Below are 22,223 nucleotides of genomic sequence, written 5' to 3'. Positions count from 1 at the left end.
TCTTGCTAATGTTTTCTTTTTTCCTTTTCTTCTGTTTCTAGGTCATTCCTGACGGAGACTGGTTTTGTCCAGAGTGTCGACCGAAACAGCGCTCTAGACGCCTCTCCTCCAGACAGAGACCTTCTGTGGAAAGTGATGAAGAGGCTGCTGAGCGGCTGAGGGAAGGAGGAGAAGAGGCACACTATGGTGAAATGGGACAAAGTGAGGAAGAGCACTATGAAGAAGAGCAAGTCGAGGAGGATGAATCTCAAGAGGAAGATGAGATAAGGTAAATAAACATCAATTAAAATGGTTTCCTATTGAAATGACATCTTGATTATTAGGTGGAGTAATTGTTTACATAAGCGCATGTCTTAAAAATCCATTCTGAAAAACATGTTTGTTTAGGAAACGGCAGCTTGTTGTGAATTTGGCTCTTACTGATGGGTTTAATATTAACAAAAGTTAGGTCTACTGGACTTAGACTCACTTTTCAGGATGAAAATTCCAGCCTCGGATGTGTGGGTGAGAGGTGGCCATCAGAACTGCAGTTCTGTACAACTACTGTTTGAATGTAAAGTGGAGAGAGTGTCAAACAGTAAGGATTTTCTGGAGAAAAACTGGAGTTGTTTTTATCCAATTTTGAATTTTGGGGGACTGGATGCATACAGTAAGTACCGAAACTCAAGGTTATCCATTGACAGGTGTGTGACATTGGGACGACTTGAGATCTTCTGTAGTAGTTGTTTAAAAAAAAAAAAAACAACAAAAAAACCCAAAAAACAAGCCAACAACAGAAAAGCCCAAACCAAACTCGTACCCCTCTGCCCTCCCCCCCCAAACCAACCAACCAACCAGAAACTCTTAAACAACTAAATAATCCAATGTGATAATTTCGGTCAAGTGATGAATTTGATCTGTGTTCCAAGAACGTAAATTTTGAAGGAAACTTTCCCGATCTCTGTGTCTTTTTCTTCTTTTTGGTATAGTCTTTTGAATTAACTGAAGCAAGATTATTTGCTGCTCTGTCCTTTGGGATTCAGTAGTTGGAGAGAACTTGCATCTCCTTGAAAAATAAATTTGTCTCTGGCATATTCCTCCTCTCCTGTAGGAGAGTTTTGCGTATTACTTATAAACGCTGGCTAGAACATAACTTTTGTGCTTGGTGGTTTAGAGCTGTAGTTAATGTAGCTAATACTGTTGTTTCAAAACCGTTGCTGAGAGACAGAGATTTAAAGAAATTGATAGCTGGAGCTGGTGCTGCAGTTAATGCAACACATCGTACGAGGTGCAAGGATGGCCAGAATTCTGAGCATTTCTTTATAAAGTGTGTGGTCCGTGGAATATTTAGTTAAGAGACTTCAGTGTAGTATTTAAGATAATGGTAATTGGATGACTACATCAGCTTGAAAGCCAGCTGCTTACTAGTCCAACCTTGAATAGTTTGCTTTATCAATGCTGAATTAGAATACTGAGGGAAAAGAGAAGAATGGAATTTTGGCATAGAATAAAACATAATTCTTCACTTTTTCTAGCCCATCAAAGCAAGGAAGACCCCGGGTCAAGTTTCCATTAAAAATGAGAGCAGCCAAACTCAACAATCCATTTTCAAGTCGGAACTGCCAGCGTCAGGCAAGATATGCTTCTCGGAGTCAGCAAAACACACTTAAGCAAACTGAACCTTCACCTAAAGTTACCAGAAGAGGTTTAAGAAATGTAAGATCAACCCCTCCATTGGTGACAGAGCCTTCTTTAAGACTCAGTAGCCGGACCACTCGTCAGAGCCAAAGTTCATTACAAGCAGATGTATTTGTGGAATTACTCAGTCCTCGAAGAAGACGAAGAGGAGGAAAGAGTGCTGATAACACACTGGAAAACAGCCCTTCCAATTCTCTCGGATTTAGAATTATTGATACTCCAGACTCAAATGAACGGCTTAGGAAGTACCCAGTTTCTGCCTCAAAGCTTTCTCTTCCTGTTACTGAACCCAAGAGAAGAGGCAGGAAACGACAATCCACAGGTTAGAGAAATGCATTTGTCCGGAGCGAAAACCACATTGTCTTCCTTGCTAAAACATTGGTGTGATAGAGCAAGGGGACTCGAAATGGTGGCGGTTGGCATTTTTACCACTTCCTACACAGCGGTTCCTTCTTTTGCACTAACAGAAGTGAAACATTAAAAAAAAATCTCAGTCATACAAAGAACAAATACTTAATTTGCCATAGGCGATTTATCGTATCCATATGTGAAATTTCATATCTGCATACAATGTGGAGTAATTGCTAATAAGTGGGTAGAAAGTGTGAAAGTGATATTTCTGCCGTAGCTTTATAAGTAAACATTGCAAATGCAAATGTTTAGTTATGGCTTTTATGATTTTGCTGTATTAAACAGTGAAGAACACAGATGAAGGCAAGGTAGTGAAATTGTGAATACGAATGTAAAACAAATGCTACCAGAAGAAAAATGTTGTCTATCAGTATAGGGCTGACAGTGCCCTCGCTTGTTAGGCCAATACCAAGTGCTTGATTGCAGGGAAATACTTGGAAAGCTACAATAACCTTTTAAAAGCAAAAAGGGGTTTTTTTCTCCCAGTGTGAGACTCGAGTGTAAAAAAGCTTATGCTCCAGTGTGGCAGCGTTGTATTCTGCACCATTTCGGTCCTTCACCATTGGGAGTGTCTGGGCTTACTCACTAACCACCCTGCTGACTACTCTTGAAAGCAGATAAAACCACTCTGAATAGAGGTTTTGTGGAAGTAAAAGTTAGGAGCAGGCAGCTTAATTGTGTTTTTCTCTAATAGGGCTTTTCTTTCAGTGTTTAACAAATTATTTTGAAATCAGCGGAAAAAATCCTTTCCAAAATTAATGTAATGAAGGAGAGCGGATGGGGAACCCAGCGAATTTCTGGGACTTAGCATTTTTTTTACTGCAAGAGAGACATACAGTGGTTAATAACAAGGCTGTCGTATAGTCAATACCTGAAACCAAATGACATGAGTTGTGGCCTGAAATTACAGTTTTAGTGCCCAAGAATAATGTGAGGGGTTGTTTTGTGTGTGTTCTTGGTTTTTTTGTTGTTATGCTTGTCTGTTTTTTATTTTCACCCGTGGGGTGTTGGTTTCTTTTTCAGAATCATCTCCTCAAGCGTCATTGAACAGGAGAAGTTCAGGACGTCAAGGGGGAGTCCATGAACTCTCAGCTTTTGAACAACTCGTAGTGGAACTGGTACGACATGATGACAGCTGGCCTTTCATGAAACTGGTTTCCAAAATCCAGGTAACCAACTGTAGAGGAAATTATAATGTTTGAGTATCCTGTTTGCTGACAGTAAAACTTAGGATTTATAGCGTTGCTCAAACAGCAGTGGGATTCAGAACAACTCTTGCATTTCAGCTCAAATATTTGGTGCCAGAAATAACTTTTCGAATTGACATGTTACTGGCAAAGTGTTATTTATGCTTGCCATCAGGCATGTAAAAATGTGAAATGCTTTGATTTGGGGGAAGTAAAAAAAGCAACAAAAAAACGCATAACCACAAATAGATCACAGGCCTGCTAAAAGTAAGCTTATGGTCATTAATTAATTAGTTGAATAAATCTTCGATTTATGCAAAGGTATTTTGAAAATATTATGCAGAAAAACCCGCAGTAAATAAGATAACCAGGTAGGAACAACTTCACTCTGATGTTAACTGTAGTGCAGTAACAAGATCGTTTCTTAGCTCAGCGCTTAAGTGCTTTTTTTTTCCTAAAATAGCAGTGATAGCTGTTACATGAAGACTTAAAACTCTGAATTCAGAGTCAGAGCTAGCTGGAAGGATTAATATATCTGGGCAAAAAGAATGATGTACAAACGTGAATGAAAGTTGTAAGTGCAGAGGAGGAGAGGAATTTTGAATGAAACAGACACTCATGTCTGCCCACTGGAGTACAGGAATTACACTGGGAAGTGCAAGAATCTGGTGAATGCAAGGGAGCTTCTTAAGGAGGGATGGATAATTCAACTTACTGTTGATCCTGAAAAGAAAGTGCTAGAATTAAGTGCATTCCAGTTTGCCCGAATCAGTCACTAAGGGATAATCTGTGTGTAGTTCGAAAAGAAAAACTTGTACCTGAGGTTTTCTTCATCATGATAGATAGTTTTGGGTTAAAATTTTTGCTGCATTTGAGACAATGTCAAGAATACACTGAAATGATCACTGCACAGCAAGTCAGAAAGAGAAAAGTTACCTTTCTTCTTAGTACTTATGTAAACAGCGTTCCTGAAGGGAAAAAGAAAGAAAAACGTGTCAATCTAATTCTATTTCTCTACCAGTCCTTTCTGTAGGTTCAGTTGTAGGTTGCAGTTGATACAGTAAAGTTACAAACGATAACCAAGAACCTGGTTTTAAAACCTACGATGGTGCCTGTCGGGTATCTTTTCTTGTAACAAAAAAAATAAAATCTTTTTATTTCACCCCCACCCCACTTTGTGAGTGAAAGTCATCCTAAAGCTTGGTGTTTACCTGGAATTCAAATTCTGTGATCCCAATGATCAGTGGCCTAAAGGGTTGGGCAGTCCTTTTCCTCTCGTCCCTTTTCCCTCATAGACACTGTTCGGATTGGCTCTTTGTCTCTGGTGCTTCCATACTGCGTCCTTCTTGCTGCAGAGAGGTTCGCTACCTTCTCTGCAACACAACTAAATGGAATCTCAGGATTTAATTTCTCTTGAAAGACGGCAAAGAGTAGTGGAGTAAGAATAGTCATTACTCATGATTACGGAGCTTTTAATATTGTAATATGTTACAGGAAAATGAAAAACTTTCAAATCTTGGAAATTGTTTTTTCACTGGACAGATGGGAGTAGCTGGAACACCGTAATGCTTATCTGCTCATGCAATTTCCTTACGGTTGTTCACAGGGTATTTAAGATTAGATTTATTCATTGAATTGCTGGCTAATGTTTGTTGTGGTCTGCTACTTTAATGATATAAAAATTGGAAAAACAATACCTGAAACCTAATATTCAGTTCAGCAAGTGGAGGCAGTTGTCTGGGACTCCTCTGTTTATATATTAAAAAAAATAATAAATTCTGCTAATTAACAGTTTGCTTAGTTTTTTTACATAGATGGAATTTTAAGCTTCTATTTGTTTGTCCATGAATAATTCTTTATTTTTGTCTAAAGGTACCAGACTACTATGATATCATCAAAAAACCTATTGCCTTAAATATAATACGTGAAAAGGTGAATAAATGTGAATATAAGTTAGCATGTAAGTATCATTTATTGAAAGATGTATTGAAGCCTGTTCTCCTTAAAATAAGTTCTTGTGCTAAAATGGAGCTATGTTAGAGGATTTGAAAGCTTGAAATTGTCTTTGGTTTGGAGTTTTGTGGTGGTTTTTGTTTTGTTATTTTTTTCTTTTTAAAACAAAGAGCATTTACTAATGTATTTTAAATAAGATTTTAATATATTATTTAATATATTAATATTAATAATATTTTAATAGATTGAACATAGTTCTTTCACTACCAAAATACATGATGTGCAGGTAGATAAGAAATGAGCAGCTGAGAAACTGCTGGTAATTTCTCAAGCCTTTGATGTCAGTGAGTGACACATGAAATATTTAGAAAAGGTATTGTTACTGCTTGATTTGTATTTCCTGTATTGATAATCAGAAAAATTTAAGAATGTTTACATGGCACTTCACTAGTATAATGATAGAAACTTGACACGTATGTAAAACCATTTTTTGTGTTGCAACCCTGTGTAGGATCGCTGTACTAATTCAGTGGTGTCATAGTACTTTATCACACCGCGCTCTCGTGACTTGAGATGTGCTAAATTAATTTTTCATTTCTTTTTTTTGTACTAGCGGAATTCATTGAAGACGTTGAGCTGATGTTTTCGAACTGCTTTGAGTACAACCCTCGTAACACAAGCGAAGCAAAAGCTGGAACTAGACTTCAGGCTTTCTTCCACATTCAAGCTCAAAAGCTTGGACTTCCGATCACATCTGGTAATGTGGACCACACCGCTCCCGCGGCAAAGAAGTCACGAATCTAACCTCTGCCTTCTAAAGGATTTTTTGAGGGAATCTTATGTTCATTAAAATGAAACGTTAAATCACGCAGTCGTCATACCTGTTTAAAGCAATAACAACTGTTTAACCACCTTGAAGTGTGGCCTGCACTATATTCTCGATGTAATATTAAGCACTCAGGAGAAAGTAGGAAAGATTACCTTTGCTACAGTTTTTATTCAGTGTCTAATAATTTTGATAGATGTACTGGATACAGTACTGGTTTACAGAGGTTTTGTACATTTTTAATACATTCATGTGTCCAAATATCTTCCAGAAGTACATTGTTTTTTCCTGCACCAAATGACTTTGTTTCATCCTCTAGATTTTGTAGGAGCTGTGGTATTGAGGGCTTTATCAACTCAGATAAAATCTTCTGCTGTAGCACAGTTGAAGAAACTGTGTGTTTTTAAAACTTGTTTGAGCGTACCTTCTCAACACTACACATGAATGAGTACAACTGCATATCTTTTTAAGTACTGTACCAGTGCTGGCTGGAGGTATTCAGTCTGAATTTATTAAGTAGATATTTATTTAGCATTCAAAGTAATTTGTGAATTTGTTTTGTATTTATAAAATTTGTACTTGGAGATTAAAAACAACAAAAACCAAGAGAGAGTTCCATAACTTTTTAATTTTTTTTTCCCCCCAGTGTGTGGGTTTTTTTGTTGTTGTTTATTTCCTTCTAACTTGATGATCAATCAATAAATACCTTCCCATGTCCCTGGCAGTTCTTCTAGCAATGAGTAAATTTACAGGACCCTGCTATAAGTTTCTACGTACAACTTTGGAAGTGTACAAATAAAATGACACATTTTTCAAAGTATTTTGAGCTTCTGGCATTTCCTTTTGAGTTACGCTGCTCCACCACCTTCCCTGTTAATTTCCTAGGACAAGTTGCTGGAGAGATCACAGCAGAATTTGGTTTCAATGTGAATGCCTCACCCAGCACTTTTGGCATCTGCAGCCGGTGGGATGCCTGGTCTCCAAGTGATGCAAATGTTCATGAGTATGTAAGGAGTAATGCAGGGAGAGTGTGTATAATTTGTATGGTTCTTTGTTAGAATAAAGATCCTAAAGGGTGTAAAACCTCATAGCTTTGTTTAGCTGACCTGCAGCTTCTTTAAACTATCTTTACTATCCACGGTAGTTTTACCTCAAGTAATTTAATTCACATTTATTAAACTCTCTTTGATTCAATAGCTTTAAAACCCTCTTAAACCCAGTTTTGCCCACCTGGATGTATGCCATACTCTGAAGAAACAGGATGCAGCAGAAGTTGGGGAGTAGGAGTGAAGAAAAATTGAAATGCAAGGCTTGCTGCTGCAGCACAAACACTTTTCTGCCTGTTCCTGCTAGATTTTGTTGGAGCATTAAGACCTGTTGATGTTATAGACAATTACTTGCTATGTAGTTGTGGGGTTTCCTTGCTGCTGTAGTGCTTGTCTTGCCTAAGAATGGGCATTCCCTTGAGCCTAGGGAGTGGGTGGGGATAGACAGGAGATGGATCAGTTTGGTGTTGGACTTTTGTTGTGTTTTTTCCTTAAAAAAAATAAATCTAAGAATGAGAATGGGGAGGGTATTGTTGAGTCTGTTAATACTTCAGTTTCTGTGTGAGCTTCTCCTTGTTCAGCTCTTTTTCTGTCCAAATCAAAGACACATTTCTTGTTTCCACCACAAAGAATGCCAAATTTCCTAAGGAATGTGAGCAGCAGAAGACTTCTTTGCAGAGTATAAGTTGTACTTGACATCCCTGCATCTGTGTAGTCTCCAGAGTCTTTAAAAGGTGCACCACCATTAACTGGGAAAGTGCTGGTAAAACTGTGCTTTACTCAGATTGTGAACAGTGCTGGGAGCAAAGCCCACTTTCTCCTGCTTTCCCCTGCTTCCAGCAGCATCCACAAGTCTGAACTTCAGCGACAAGGTGGGGCTGGGTCTGCATTTATACTTGGTTTCATTTTTTAAGTAATCAAACAAATCTGATGTGCTGTTGGTGAAACACTATCCTCTCAGCCAGGCACCTGCAGCAGCTTTCTGGCAAACAGATGCTTTTCCAAGCCAATGGTTTTTAATATTTGGAGTGCGTTAAAATGCTAAACATCAGTATGAGCTACACCTGAAAAGTTTTCAGTGGCAGAAGGCCACAGGCTGCATATTTTTTTCCAAAAAGAGCACTGATGCTGACTTTGGGTTTGTTTCTCTACTGTAACGTATCCATTTCCTGGAGTTGTAGCATATCTTTTCTGGAAAACTGCTGAAACAAATTGTAGTTTATTTTTTTAGATGCAACTCCATCTTTAATTATTTTCTTTGAGGTATAGAAGAAGTAAAAAACACGTTTTCTGGTCCTCCAAACACAGGAGTGCATCAGCTGCCGCCTTGCAAGAGGCTCTGGGTAATACAGAGGCTGGCCAGGGTCGGAGGTGTTTGGCCTCATAGGAGAGTCCCTCACTCTTTGCCAGAAAGGAAAGAAAGCAGCAAGCACCGACGCTGTGCCAGAGCCCTCCCTGCTGCTCACAGAGCATATCCAGCTGTTCAGGTCACTCGCTTTTGATGATAGAAATGTTTGATTGGGCCAAGTTTCCTACAAAGATGCTATGTGACAGCATGCTTGGCAAAGCGCGGGCTGCTGCCCACAGAGATCAGCTTTCACTTATTCTTCTCTACAGTCGTTCGCTTTTCCTTTCTTAGATTGGTTTCAACAAACCGCGAAAGAAAGGGTCTTTATTCTAGTAACAGAGTGCCACAGCGCCAGCATCGTGTCATAGCACAGAGCTATTCTAAGTGTGTACAGCCTGACTTAACAGTGCTGTCTGTGGAACTGAAAACTGCACACTTACACTATAACATCCCTTGCAATAAAGCTGTCTCATAAAAGGTATTCTTGCTCTGCTAGGGTAATACACAGTCTGACTTGAGTTCTGTTGTCTTCTATTCTTAGTTTACCAATTTATTTAGGCTTTAAATAGCTATTTCCTAGATTAACGGTCCTATAAGAATATATATAATAACCTATGTGCTTTCCTGTTTTTCTTCTCCAAGGGCTTTAGAGTTCAAATTCATTTGGAGAGGAAGGGACTTTGAAGAGACGGGCTGTGCTGTGGCTTGGCTGCTGTGAATCATGTGTTCGAAATGGCAGAAATGTGAGCCAGGATGCTGAAACGTTTGGGGTTTTGGATGGCAGTTCTGCATTTGATTCTGGGCAGTCTGGGGATTTGCCTGTGGGATCAGGGCTTCATAGCCGCCTTTCGCAAGCATTCCTGTACAGATCCCACCATCAGAGTCACATGCTGGGCTCTGCAGTCCTGGCACCACTCGAGAGTGCTGCTGTTACCAGAGGACACTTTCACACTGACCAACGGGTCGCGCCATCCAGCAACAGTTATAAATATTCCTGTGCCCCAATCATCCTAAAGCCCATCCTCAGCCACCAGAAAGTGACCTCAGCTCATGTATTTATCGTTAGGCTTAGCTAATATTTTATTTTTAGATTGCTATCTGAAAAAAAAAAGTAGATTTAAAGGCAAGATAAAATTTTTAAGAAACAAGCTTTATGAGGAGGTTTTGCAGAGCTTGAATAGGTTTAGTTTGTGCCTCTTTTGTTTCCAGAGAAAGATGGTCCATCTTTGCTTCTAAGAGGTCTCTTAGAACCAGTTCTTGGGTTAAACCTTCATTAAACAGGATTTCCTTCCATTCACATGCGATGCGGCAAACTGAGTCCTAGGTCTGTCTGCAGCAATTTTAACAGTATTAAAACTCGGAACCACAAATGTCTGTCCTCCTTTTTGTCTGGCCTTTGTGACTTCCAGTGTAAACAGGCCATACAAATTAATCTCCCCTGTCTTGGCACTTTTGTGATGGCTTTCCACATCTCCTGGGGAGGATTTGATCCTTTCTAGTTATTATTTTTTGTATTGCAGATTTTTCCTTACATGACAACTACAACGTCACAGAAGTGCTGATGGTGATTAGAAACCATCCCCTTTCCAAGGATCTTATTCTGACGCAATGACATAACCCCAGGAGAAAGGGGAGCACAGAGTGATGAAGGCTTATAGCAGAAACAGGCTGAAGCTGAAAGACTTCGGATTAGTGGCCAAAATCTGCATGCAATGTGTGCACAGTTCTGCTTTGCACTTGTCCAGACACAGGAAAACAAGGATTTCTTGTCCCACCAGGAACCCTGTCTGTCTCAGGTGGCCCAGTTTGGAGAGGCTCTTCTGTAAAGAAGAGCATAATGAAGTTGAATCATAATATTCCTTATGTGCCAGCCTGCCCCTCCAACTTCTTGAAGGTCTGCACACATCTATCCAGAAGGCAAAAAGCTTTGTGAAATCCTTGCCACCTTTTCCTGGAGGCACAGCAGTTTAAATTGTGTCATCTGCTGAGATGTCTGACTGCATCCAAACTTTTGGCATTCATCCTCCTGCAAACCAGCCTGAAGCCATTCAAGAAATGACTCCTTCCAGCCTTCTAGCTGTCTTCTGCTGAGAGGAGTCACTGCTCTGTGGCTGAATAAGTTTTCAGAAACCCAATCAAGATGAAACCACTGTTAGGGAAGTTGTGGACATGGACTTTATTTTGGTGATGCTACAATTGTCCTTACTCCTTTGTGTAAGTTTTATTACATATATGTACTAAACTTTACATACTGTAAGCAAGCGAAGAACCACCAGCTGAACCACCAGCACAGACTAAGAACAGAGACCACGTTTTTTTCTCCATTCTGATTTTAAAAAGAAACAAAAAAATTCTGCTTCTGTGCTGTGGCAAGTCTATTGAAATCCTAGTGTAGGAGGCAGCAGTATTTGACTTCCTAAGCTTGGAGGGAGAAACTTGGAGGCTTCCAGCATATGGACTACCACTTAATTTGCTAAGACATTGGAGAAATAGCAAAAATTGCTGAATGCTGCTGAGGCACATGCACAGCAAAAGGACATTGCAGCAGTAAGAGAGATGTCTCAAGCGAGGCATACACAGTGCTGAACAGCCACTATAATAACAGACAGCTTTCTTCTGGTGGCAAAGGCAGGGAATTTTTGCCATAAAACAGAAGAGGTTAGCAAGGGGTGAAATCGCTGTTGAGGAAGTACCTCTTGGGACCATCGTGTTGATTAACATCCCCGCTAACCTTAGGCATCCCAGTTTTATAGCTCCACTAGAAAGTCCTGCCAGAAACCAGCAAAACTATTAACACCACCTTCTCTGTGTTACTCATATGTGTGCCCTTGAATAGTGCTAGGAAGAAGTATGGGGCTGTTGGATTGTCTGCAGCTGTAAGCAGATGCTGTGGGCTGGAGGGAAGGTGCTTAGATAGAACCTCCCAGGCGTGACTTCCCACGCATTACCCTCCTCTCTGCAGCAGCTCTTCTGCTGTGACCGATACACCTGGCACATTACAGCATTGCTTTTTTTTGTGGCTTGAAGAATATTTCTGGACTTTTATTTTATTAGAATAATTAAATAATAAAATCTGTAGCTTTGTGTTAAAGCCTATTCTTCCAAGGCGCTCTGGCAGCTCTTCCCCTGATCCACGTATCCAGCTCACAGGTCAGCTATATAAGCCTGAATTTCTAAAGGTCACTTTGGCTCCCTTCTTGCTGTTTTATTGTTATGAGCCTTATTCCGTGATGCACAGCAACTACCATGCTCCCAGAAAATGATGCTGCTCTTCACATTTCCTCTCTTTAGATAGGATTTACCGTATTGCATCCATGTCTCCTACATAGCTGGGATTCTGCTTCACTGCAGGCACAGATAAATGTGTTGCCCTGACAAATTAGTAGTCAGAGATAATGGCCAACATCAAACTCCTCGAACCCAGTGTTGTCAGAGGACGTTTACTGAGAATGCAAGTCCGACTTTGCTGTTTGCTTGAAACAGGGGTTTCACAAAAATAATTGTTCTGACTGACCTATATTTCCTTCCTTAGGAGGAGGAACGGTCCAGGGTTTAAAGCAGAGATGGGAATCCAAGCCTCCCTGCCCTGTGCCCTGTGCTCACCACAGCCTTCCTGGGTGACCCCAGGCAACTCATCAAATAGGATAAATAATGCTCATCCAGCAAGGATACTTCATATTTTTAATAAAGAGCTTTAAGACCTTAGAATCAAAATGCCACAAGTAGAACTGAAAAAAAAAAAAATCCTGTCTTTACCATGGAAGTTGTCTGGGAAAAAGTTGTCTGGAAAAAAAGTGAATAAATTGAATAATTGATATATTCAGTGGGTAATCTTATAAATCCTTCCTTACCTGACGTTATGCTGTAAATTCATGCCAGCTGTGAACAAGGGGCAGCAAGAAGAAAGTCTTAGGAAGAAACTGCTGTTGGGGAAAATGCATTTTGTAGGGCATACAGGGATTTATGAAGGCTAGGAGTGTAAATAGTAATTACTTTTTCTAGTGTTATGAATGTGCAAACCTTTGTGAATGTTGAATACGTGCTAATTACTTAAAAGTAATTTTTATTTTCTGTTTTTATTAATAAGGCTGAGCAAATTTTCCCAGTATTTTAGACTTCAGGGGAATTTTTTGATCTGTTTAGCCACTGTTCTGCCATTAGTTTCCACATTTCTCTCACAGGAATAATCTTTATTTCCTTTTTTGTTATGGTTAAACATCATCTCTAAAATGATGTCATTACAAGACATAACATTTTAATTAAATCCCTCTTTTATTGTCTATTGACCAATGACAGGCTTGCTGCTGCCTGGCGTTATGATTCACTGGCATGTGTGACTTACCAGGCGCTGAGCATCACGGGTGGAGAGGGGGGAATTCCACCCTGCCCCAAAAACTATGTGGCTGCTGCTCCTCGAGCATCCGCACTGGTTGCACTGGCTTTACTCTGCTTCCTCCTGCCTGCTCTGCTGGCGCACGGCTGTAAACCGAACTCAGCCAGGGAATGCGGACAGTGGAAGTGCTTTCCAAGGAGGAGGAAAAAAAAAAAACAACAGGGCTTTCCTTCAGCCACATCGCTGCACGGTCAGAAAAGTGGCTCCACTTGGCAAGGAAAGGGGTTGCTGAAACCAACTTAAGTATCACAGCACTCAAGCCGGCGTTGCATCAAGAGAAAGTCTTGCCCCACCTCTAACAGCCATATCTCCTTGTTGCAGCAAGAGGGTCGGAGGGCTCCGGGAGCCCTGGGTGGTGGCTGCGGAAAGCAGCTGGCAGCAGGCAGCACCTTCGGGGCTATGCTGGAGCTGCTGAGCGTGGCAGGAGCTGGGCAGCAGCTTGGAGAGTGACTCAGCTGGAGGCATGTCCTGGCAGGGGAGACTGGGGTGTCCAGTGAGGCTGACGCAACAGGGCCGGCTCCCTCCCATCTCCGTGGTGGGCAGAGGCCAGCAGGCATGGCCCAACACCTCAGGGAGCAGCAGCCAGCACCTCGCTCATCCTCAGCCCTGCCTGTGCCATGAAGAAGCTGACCCATGGCCCAGAGACCCAGCAGGATTCTGGGACTACAGCAGTGGAAGAGGATGCTTAAGCCAGAAATCACCCTGCCAAGGACGGTGGAGCCTTAGAGGGGAAATCCATCTCCTGATCGGGCAGCAGGGCTTGCTGGGGATCCATGCTCCAAGCTTGCTGGGGATCCATGCATTGCTGCAGGCTCTCAGGCTCAGCACACACAAGAGGTACTGCAAGTCTTGCTAACTTGCAGCAAATTCACACCAGGGTCCATCACTTGCAGTCAAATAACAGCTTTTTTAAAAAATAAATAGTTCTGCTGTGTAAGGAAAGACATTAAAAACTCGCTGTCTGCTTTTCGCTGGGGTTTTCTCTAATGCTCTCTTACAAGGACTTAGATTTTATCTAACATTCTTTGTACTCCCACTGAAAATACAGAATTGTTGGAGGGCAACTGGACATTTTCCAGAGGTATGCAGGAGTGCAAAGGGAAAACAAAGTGCCCTGAGCAACAGATCTCATCAAATGCACTTTCCAATGGATTTCTCTCTCTTGAGCGACTGATTTTTTTTTTTAACTGAACGATATTAAGGCTTTCTGCTATTTCAATGTACAACTGTGCACGTTCTTCTGCTTTTCCTTTGTAGTCCTCTTCCTGAATATCATCAGGCAACATCACAAGAGATGCGATGTCTCCTAGCAGAAACCAATGATTTCCTGAGTTGAGCTGGTAGGCATACAGCTACAGCCCCATTTTCTTCTATATCAATGAATTATTTTATGAAACTTAATTATTTAATTAGGGATCTTAATTACTTTTGTGACCTCTATCCTTCTGCCAGACTTAATTCAAATAAGCTAACAAGTTTAAAAGTCACTGGGACAAGGACTAGCCCAAGTGAGAGAGAGGATGCCTGAGGAGGCCAAGCAGAGGCCTTGCTTTCATAAGAAATGAAGGTGAAATGCTAATGTTGAGTTTAGTGACGTTGACAACAACGCAAAGAGGATGTACAGTATACAAAAAGAAAGATTTAGGATTTCAGAGAGCTTCAATGCATAAGGTAACTTAGACCATTATAATCACTTTGCACTAATGAGCATTCAGGAGTTGAATCCAAACTAACAGTGCCTTCTGCCTCATGGTGAGTCACTTCTTCCACCCACGGAGGGTGAGGAGGGGTTTGGAGGGCTTCCTCAGAGGCGTGTGATCCACATAGGGTATCCTTCATAAGCTTTTAGTGCTGCTGCTGCTGCTGCTGGGTGCTCTGAATCATAGGGCTATTTCAGTGGTGCCTGGTGGGATGCGGGTCTTGTGGCACAAGGGTAGTGAAACTCAATGCTTCCTGAGCTGAGATGCCAAGGTGGGGAACCAGCTTTGTCTGAGTGTGCTCCAGCAATAAGATTTGCTTGGTCATTATTGCTTGTGGCTGGATACTGGCCATTTCTGTGACCTCCAAGCTCACCACTGGGCTCTGTCACAAGTTCTTTCTCTGATGGCTGGAGTCACTGCGAGCCCATCCATCATTTTATTGAAAACGAGAAGCCCCTTTCTGTTTACCTGTGACCCGTTTTTCGCTGCAGAGAAATGTTCTCCGATTCCGGTGAACCCATTCTTTCTCAGAGATTTCTGTCAAATCATAAAATACTCCTTCAGCCTTGCTTCTTCTGTACTCCAGAGACTAACAGGTACCGGCCAGTGATGTGCTGCAGCAGCCCTGAGTGCCTCAGGTGTGCACCTTGCTAGGTGAAGGGAATAACAAGCGCTTCTGATTGATTATTCAGTTTCCGTGGTAGTAAAGACAGAAGGTGAGTTACGCACAGTTTTGGAGTTGTCATCCCTGGAGCATTACCTGGAGATGCCACACAACTCTGGAAAGTCTTTCTCCACCTTTTTTTTTTTCTGCAAGCTTGGGATGTGCAGTGCTGTGGCGAGAGTGCACTGCAAGAGCGTGAGGTTGGGGCACTCACATGCAGCAGTCCCACGGTGTTGAACGAGCACCAGAAAAACCCTGCTGAGCCCACGGCGGTGACTGTGGTCACCTGAGGATGCACCACACATGTGCACAACTACTTTCTGGATCGCATGTTCCCGGCACCGAATAGGCAGGAAGAGTGAAAAGGTGGCCATCATCCTATCAGTTGGGAAAAAAATTGAGTGTAATAGACTTGCTGTTTACACTGAGTGGTGGTGGGAACCGAGTGTAAGGAGCTGGAGGGGTAACATAGCTCCAGGTTAGTGATTTCAAGGCTGATAGGCTGAGGTATGTGAATACATAACATGCGTATTGAGAAACACTGATCTGGTTTCACCAAGGTACTATCAAGACGTTTTTGGGGAGAGGCAGCTGATGGGCCACCACAGAGGCTGCGAGCTGACATGTGCACCTGGGTGAGATCTGGCTCGTTTAGGAGCTCTTGGCTTTCGGACACTCCACTTTGAGGCCGCACAGCCCACACAACCCTCTTCTCCTCTCAGATGGGCTGGAGACAGAACGCTCCGTGTTTGGTACCCAGTGCAGACAAGTGAAATGCTCTCCGGAGGGTTATCCGCCTTTTTTTTTCCCCACAAGTTATCTTCCTCTGTTTTAATGCCGCTCCTTCCCCCTCGCGTGTCGTGCCCTAGAGCCTGGGTTTAGAATCATATGTTGGAAGGGACCCACTGGATCATCGAGTCCAACCATCCCTAACACTCCCTAAACCCCTCAGCACCTCATCCACCCGCCCCTTAAACCCCTCCAGGGTTGGTGACTCCCCCCATCCCTGGGCAGCCTCTGCCAGTGCCCAATGACCCTTTCCGTGAATTTTTTTTCCTGATATCCAGCCTGACTCTCCTCTGGCACACCTTGAGGCCATTCCCCCTTATCCTGTCACTTGGGAGAAGAGCCCAGCACCCTCCTCTCCACAACCTCCTTTCAGGTGGCTGTAGAGAGCAATAAGGTCTCCCCTCAGCCTCCCCTTCTCCAGGCTAAACACCCCCATCCAGCTCTCTCAGCCGCTCCTCGTAACACTTATTCTCCAAAGAGAGAGACTTGTTTAAGACAGACAGCGGGTGCCTTCCCGCAGCGCGGGGGACAGGAGCCACGGGCACCGCGGGGCGACGCCACACCCGCCAGCGCGGAGCAGCGGGAAGCTCCCCGGAGCGGGGCCGGGAGCCGCCGGCGGGGGCTGCGGGTGTCGCCGTCCCCGCCCTCAGCCGCAGCGCAGCCCGCGGGGCGGGGGCAGGAGCGGGGGGGGGGGGGGGAGTGAGGGGGGGGAGCGTCGCGCGCGGCACGTGGTGGCGGCGCGGCGCACGTGACCGGCCCTCCCGCCCTCGAGTCGCCGCCCGCCGCCCCGCCGCGCTCCCCGCGTGCAGCCGCCGCTCCGCAGACGCCGCCGCCGCCGCCCCGGGACCCGGCGCCATGGTGAGAGGCGGGGGGGGGCGGGAGGGAGGGAGGAGGGCCGCGCGGGGCGCGGGGCCGGGCGGGCCCGGCGCGGCCTCTGGCGGCCATTTTAGTCTAATTTTAGTCCATGCGGGGGGAAGGGGCGGCGGTGGGGTGAGGGGGGTCCGCGGGCCGGGGGGGTCCCGGTGGCTGTGCGGGGCCGGGAGCGGCTCGCGGAGCCGCGGTGGCGCGTGAGGGAAGGGCGATCGGGGAGCGGGCGAGGGGCAGGAGCTGCTGGGGCTGACACAATGCAGAAAGCATTCGTGCCGCCCGGCCGAACCGGGGCCCAGCGGCCGCTCCCGCATCGCCTGGAAAAAAAAGAATGAACAACAAAAAAAAACCACCCCGAAGCAAACCTACAGCCGCTTCGCCCGTGGCCCTCCCCTCCTGTCCTCCTCCCGAACGCGTGATAAGGGAATGAAAGCCGCTGGAGTAGGACGGCGGTGTGCATGGTGCTGTAGAACTGCTACCCAGGATCACAGCTGAAGATGCTGAGATCTGCAACAAGGGAGTATGGAATTTACACCTCCTTTAATATCTGCTGCTCTGGTCTTGCAACGATTCCTAAATTCCTAGTGTGTTCCCGTCGAGTATAGTACTTTTATTCTCGTAGGGGCAGGCAGACTTCTTTATCCAGCACTGTGGCCTGTCAGCTTTTCTAGCCAGTCTTAATGTATGCTGCTGAAATTATTGCTTTGATCTCATTTTACAGGCTTCTGGAGTAACAGTAAATGATGAAGTCATAAAGGTTTTTAATGACATGAAAGTAAGGAAATCTTCAACCCCAGAAGAGATTAAAAAAAGAAAGAAAGCTGTTCTGTTCTGCTTAAGTGATGACAAAAAACAAATAATTGTAGAAGAGACAAAGCAGATATTGGTCGGTGACATTGGAGATACCGTGGAAGACCCCTATACAGCTTTTGTGAAGTTGCTACCATTGAATGATTGCCGATATGCTTTGTATGATGCCACATATGAGACAAAGGAATCTAAGAAAGAAGACCTGGTATTTATATTCTGGTGTGTAAAAGCAGAGCTCGCTGTTGAAATTGAATATTCTGAGTTGGCGCTGTGTGACTGAATAACTGTCTTGCTTTGCTTTTCTTCTTTCCTTTAAAGGGCTCCTGAAAGTGCACCTTTAAAAAGCAAGATGATCTACGCAAGCTCTAAAGATGCCATTAAAAAGAAATTTACAGGTACAGACCCAGAAGTATTTAGTCCCTTAATTATAATACTGTTTAGATGTTGAGGTTCTCACAAAAGTACCTTGCTCTGTCTTTCAGGTATTAAGCATGAGTGGCAAGTAAATGGTTTGGATGATATTAAGGACCGTTCAACACTTGGAGAGAAATTGGGAGGCAACGTGGTAGTTTCACTTGAAGGAAAACCCTTATAAAAAGACAGACAAGTGCCATCTGGATCTAAGGAGCTTCCATTTCTGCAGCTCATTCAATTGGAATAGTATTAGTCTCCCTGTCCCCTTCCCTCCTCAAAAAATAAGTCCCTTCCCTAATGCCCCTGAAGGAGATGTCATTGTTAAGCAGTCTACCAGTGATTGCCATTAGACTGTTTAATCCTGATAGTTTTATGTAGGATCCAAGGAATGCTTTCACGTCATACTTTTAGCCAAAACTGACGGTGCAGGCATTCCTTGCAACATGTACAATGAATGTGATAGTTAATGTGAATAGTCTAGCAGACAGCAAAGGGTAAGCTAATTGAATGCCTTGAAAGTATTGTCCACTGGTCAGATGGCAGACTCTATACAGTATTACTTAAAGTTGCACTTGATTGCAGTTCCATGAGGCTCTTGTGCATTCATACACCTCACCTGCCTTGACAAGCCTATTTTTGTGACATGGCAGCACACAACACTATGCATTTAAAGCACTTTTTTGTAATATGTTTGACCCGCCCCCCCAAAGGAATGCCAATTAAGTTGCTGTAACTGTGTCATCAAATTATTGTAGTACCTCAGTTTCATTCCTGTTACATGCATATCTTTATAAATGAAGTAGCTGTTACGATGCCTTTTGTTTTCTGTTGAATGTACACTACTGAACAGGAGTAGAAGTTATCTGTTTATCATGTGAGTCTTGAAACACTAAAGTTTTGTAAAACATCAGTCATGGTGGCAATTTCTGTATTAAAAAGAGCCTTAAATGGAACATTGTTTTTTGAGATCAAAAACTGGCCACGTTGCAATAAAACTTGTGGCTTATTACAGAACGTTGCCTTGTTTTCATTGGAAAATATAGTTTTAAAGTATGTTTAACTTGAGCATATTTCAAATAACTTCAGTGGAAAGTATTGTAAAGATAAACAATCATTGATCTCATCTTGAATAATGCAGGCTTTTCATTCCTAATTGTGATTTAGACACTGCTTTACAATACTTTGTGGCTCTGTTCTGATCATTCGATAAAGGACCTGATCCTAGTTTACCGTTGAAGAAGCTACCACTACTAGAGACCATTAGTTCCATGAGACACTTGTGTCAGAAATGTAAAAATACGAAGTAACTAACTACGAACTGTGTTTCATACCTGAATGTTCTTAAAGTTCTACATGTCAGAGTAAAACCTTGCACGAAATCTTACAGCTCGCTGCCTTTTTCTGTAAGGTGATGTGTAATGACAGTTTATATGATATGCAAATATGAGTCCGGTAAATAATTTTTGTTTCTGGCGTGTTGCAGCTAAGATGGACTTGGTACAAGAAGTAGCCCAAGTGAACCATTCTACTTGTTAGCTTCTATGTAAATAGAACTGGAAAGTGTTTGCCACTACCGAGGCTCGCATTGGGGACGTGTTTTGGCTGGAAGCCAAATAATGCTCTCCTTATAGAGAATTTGATCTGCTCTGTGTGAGCAATCCTCCGTTAGCCAGAGCTATTTATGGCAAACACATGCTTTTGTATCTTGTCATCGTTATCCACAAATGGCAAAACTGGACTTGATTCTCCTGGTATGCATAAAGGAGCACTGTTAGGCAGCCACTCGCAGCTGAACTGTACATGCTGCTAGAAGGAATGCTCTTTATTATTACCTTGTTTTAAAAAGTTGATAGAGTAGAACTGTGGAGCTTTAAATATTTATGCCCTTTATGTTCAGTCCATAGCCCATTTTCAACAAGGAAGTGGATAATCACCAACATATTTTTTTTCTTGGGTATTTTTTTTTTTGATTTTTCTTTTTAATAGTTTCAATAACCTAGTGATACTGTGTTTAGGCTCTCTTGCCCTGTAGAACTTTAAGACTTCGTTTCAGGCTTCTGGCTGTCCCTATTACTTGCACACCTCATTGTGTTAGCTGTTCTATGTAGACTAAACTTTACTAGAATTTAACTAGAAAGGCATGATGACCACTGACTTACTAAGTGTATTATTGAGTCCTGGTTTTGTTCTACAAGACTCCTTTCAGGTACCTTTTTCAGGTTGAGAAGTAACTGATGGTATGCATGTTGTCTAGATTGAAAAAAAATAATCTTTTTATTCCTCAAACTAGTCTCTTTATTTCTGATTATTCACGTTGTGTGTAAAGCCCAGTTTAAAGTAAAGATCTACTTTGTGCTTTATGTTTGACTTGAGTTCAGTACAGTATAGTGAAATGATCTTCTAAGTGATTTTCACAAGGTATAAATGGTTTCTTTAGAAAAAGCCAAAACTGAAAATGTTAGCTTTTAACAAACCATTTGAATTTAATTTTAGACAGTAAACTTTTTTGAAGCAGTACTATGTTGAAATTTATTGTTTGTCTCTGCTGCAAACAGTCTGGAAAAATGTCTGTGGATTCTAAGTTGAATATTAAAGCTTACTTTTTTTTTTTTTTTCACTAGCTTAGGTGTATATTCACTCAGTCCAAGTAGATATAAAATTGAAGCACAAATTGTATTTATTTAAGATTCCTACCAAAACAAGTGTTGGATCCAAAAGGATCAGCCTGCCTTCAGTTTGTTCTTGAAATGACTGACTGACTGATGCGAGGTCCAATTCAGATGGCTTGCTTAAAAAAAAACAAAACCCAATAAAGTGCTACAGAACTGTTACTGTTTGAATTATAAAACAAACGAGAGACAGCTGGCATCTGTTCCAAAATGGTTTGTCAGCTGTTGTTTTCTGTCATTATGCAAAATGGTGAGGGCCTCATTGTGATTGAGAAGTGGAGGAAAATCCTCTCAAGTTAAATATCTTCTGTGTATCTCTGTTTAGATGTGACTTCGGGATATCTTGGCTTCAGTTATTTTATTGATGAAGAAATGTGAAATAAAATTTTCATGAGAATAGCTTGTGCAGAAATGGCATTTTTCTTCTAAAAACCAGCAGTTGTTTTGTTTGATTTGGTAAATCCTGGAAGAGGTATAGACATACGGGTTTGATTTCTCCAAAAAGGGAAATCTGTCCAAGACTGGGGTGAGTAGGTGAGGTTTATGCTTGTGGTGGTTTTAGAAATGCAAAGCTTAAATTTATATGGACTTGAGTGTAAGAATCACTCCTAGTCAGATCATTGCATGGATTTTAAGTATGTTGAGTTAAAACCCGAAGTGTTTCTCAAAGAGGAAAAATCGTCTGCTGTACTGTTCCCTCAGAATCAGTAATGGGATACAGCAATTGCCACAATTTGATAATAAGCTTTACTCTCTTATGCCAATTCCAGTGTAAACCAAATTTTCATGTCTGCTTATTTTTTATAAACTTCTGTAAGTTCCCCTTGGTTTGTGGTGACGAGTTAATGATTATAGAGTGAAAACATGGCACTAATGGTGGATGAAAGACCATCAATGTAGCACCTGTCTATAAGTATTGAATTTCTTTGAAATATTTCTGATTTTGAAAACCTGTTATAAATAAAATTAATTTAAATGTCTTCAGCTGTCGAGTATGTTTGTGTGTTAGGCAGCACCTACGCTAATCATGTTGCTGTTGTCTTTGGATGGGGAGAAGCCCAAATACTGTGGAAGGAGAGATCATGGAGTAAATGCATGGAATACGTGCATTTTTGTAATGGGTTTCACCTACAGCTCATTCAGTTCAATACCCAGCTGTAGCAAAACCCAGCACCAGTGGCTCTGGGGATAGTTAAAAAGAAGTTTTTAGTGGGTGGGTGCGGGATAACCTTTTTCTTGGGTTAAGTCCTAGCTCATATGTTCAGAAAACTAGATTTTTTATTTTTATTTTTTTTAAAAAGTATGTTTACACTGACAGGTCATTTTTAATACTCAGAAGAAAGTGAGCTGATGTTGTCTAAAAAAGGTGAGTCCGTGAAGAATGATTGAAAGATTTACCCTTCTGGTATCAGTGATACCTCTCCTGTTGATTCAAAATTTCTTGGAGAAATTAGCTGGTGGAGAGTTAA

General features: G+C 42.2%; 2 protein-coding genes across 3 annotated transcripts in view; both read left to right on the top strand.

The window, feature by feature from the left end:
- Positions 1–7,538, top strand: part of BAZ1A (bromodomain adjacent to zinc finger domain 1A) — a 64,706-nt gene extending 57,168 nt beyond the window's left edge. Inside the window, exons 23-27 of the mRNA XM_054067782.1 lie at positions 42–268; positions 1,515–1,999; positions 3,112–3,257; positions 5,148–5,235; positions 5,842–7,538. Of these exons, the coding sequence (XP_053923757.1) occupies positions 42–268; positions 1,515–1,999; positions 3,112–3,257; positions 5,148–5,235; positions 5,842–6,032 (1,137 nt within the window). The 3' untranslated portion in view covers positions 6,033–7,538. The remainder of the gene's footprint in view (positions 1–41; positions 269–1,514; positions 2,000–3,111; positions 3,258–5,147; positions 5,236–5,841) is intronic.
- A 9,168-nt stretch (positions 7,539–16,706) lies between these two features.
- On the top strand, positions 16,707–21,735 carry CFL2 (cofilin 2). 2 transcript variants are annotated; one of them, XM_054068742.1, is made up of 4 exons: positions 16,707–16,852; positions 17,583–17,890; positions 17,990–18,066; positions 18,154–21,735. In XM_054068742.1, exons 1-4 carry the CDS (start codon positions 16,850–16,852, stop codon positions 18,264–18,266), a joined length of 501 nt encoding a protein of 166 aa, XP_053924717.1. In that variant the 5' UTR covers positions 16,707–16,849; the 3' UTR covers positions 18,267–21,735. The 2 variants fall into 2 exon arrangements, with proteins under 2 accessions (XP_053924717.1, XP_053924718.1); XM_054068743.1 differs by lacking the exon at positions 16,707–16,852 and adding an exon at positions 17,109–17,381.
- Positions 21,736–22,223: the final 488 nt, after the last annotated feature.

Source organism: Cuculus canorus, chromosome 5, assembly GCF_017976375.1.
Source record: "Cuculus canorus isolate bCucCan1 chromosome 5, bCucCan1.pri, whole genome shotgun sequence".
NCBI classification, from domain to species: Eukaryota; Metazoa; Chordata; class Aves; order Cuculiformes; family Cuculidae; genus Cuculus; species Cuculus canorus.
The sequence above is the reverse complement of the archived record's forward strand: the minus strand, read 5'-3'. Positions and strand labels throughout refer to the sequence as shown.

Excerpts from the sequence above, each read along its gene's own strand:
- CFL2 (XM_054068742.1), top strand. Across the intron at positions 17,891-17,989 it reads GACCTGGTATTTATATTCTG|GGCTCCTGAAAGTGCACCTT; the intron begins GTGTGTAAAAGC and ends TTTCCTTTAAAG. Across the intron at positions 18,067-18,153 it reads CATTAAAAAGAAATTTACAG|GTATTAAGCATGAGTGGCAA; the intron begins GTACAGACCCAG and ends TCTGTCTTTCAG.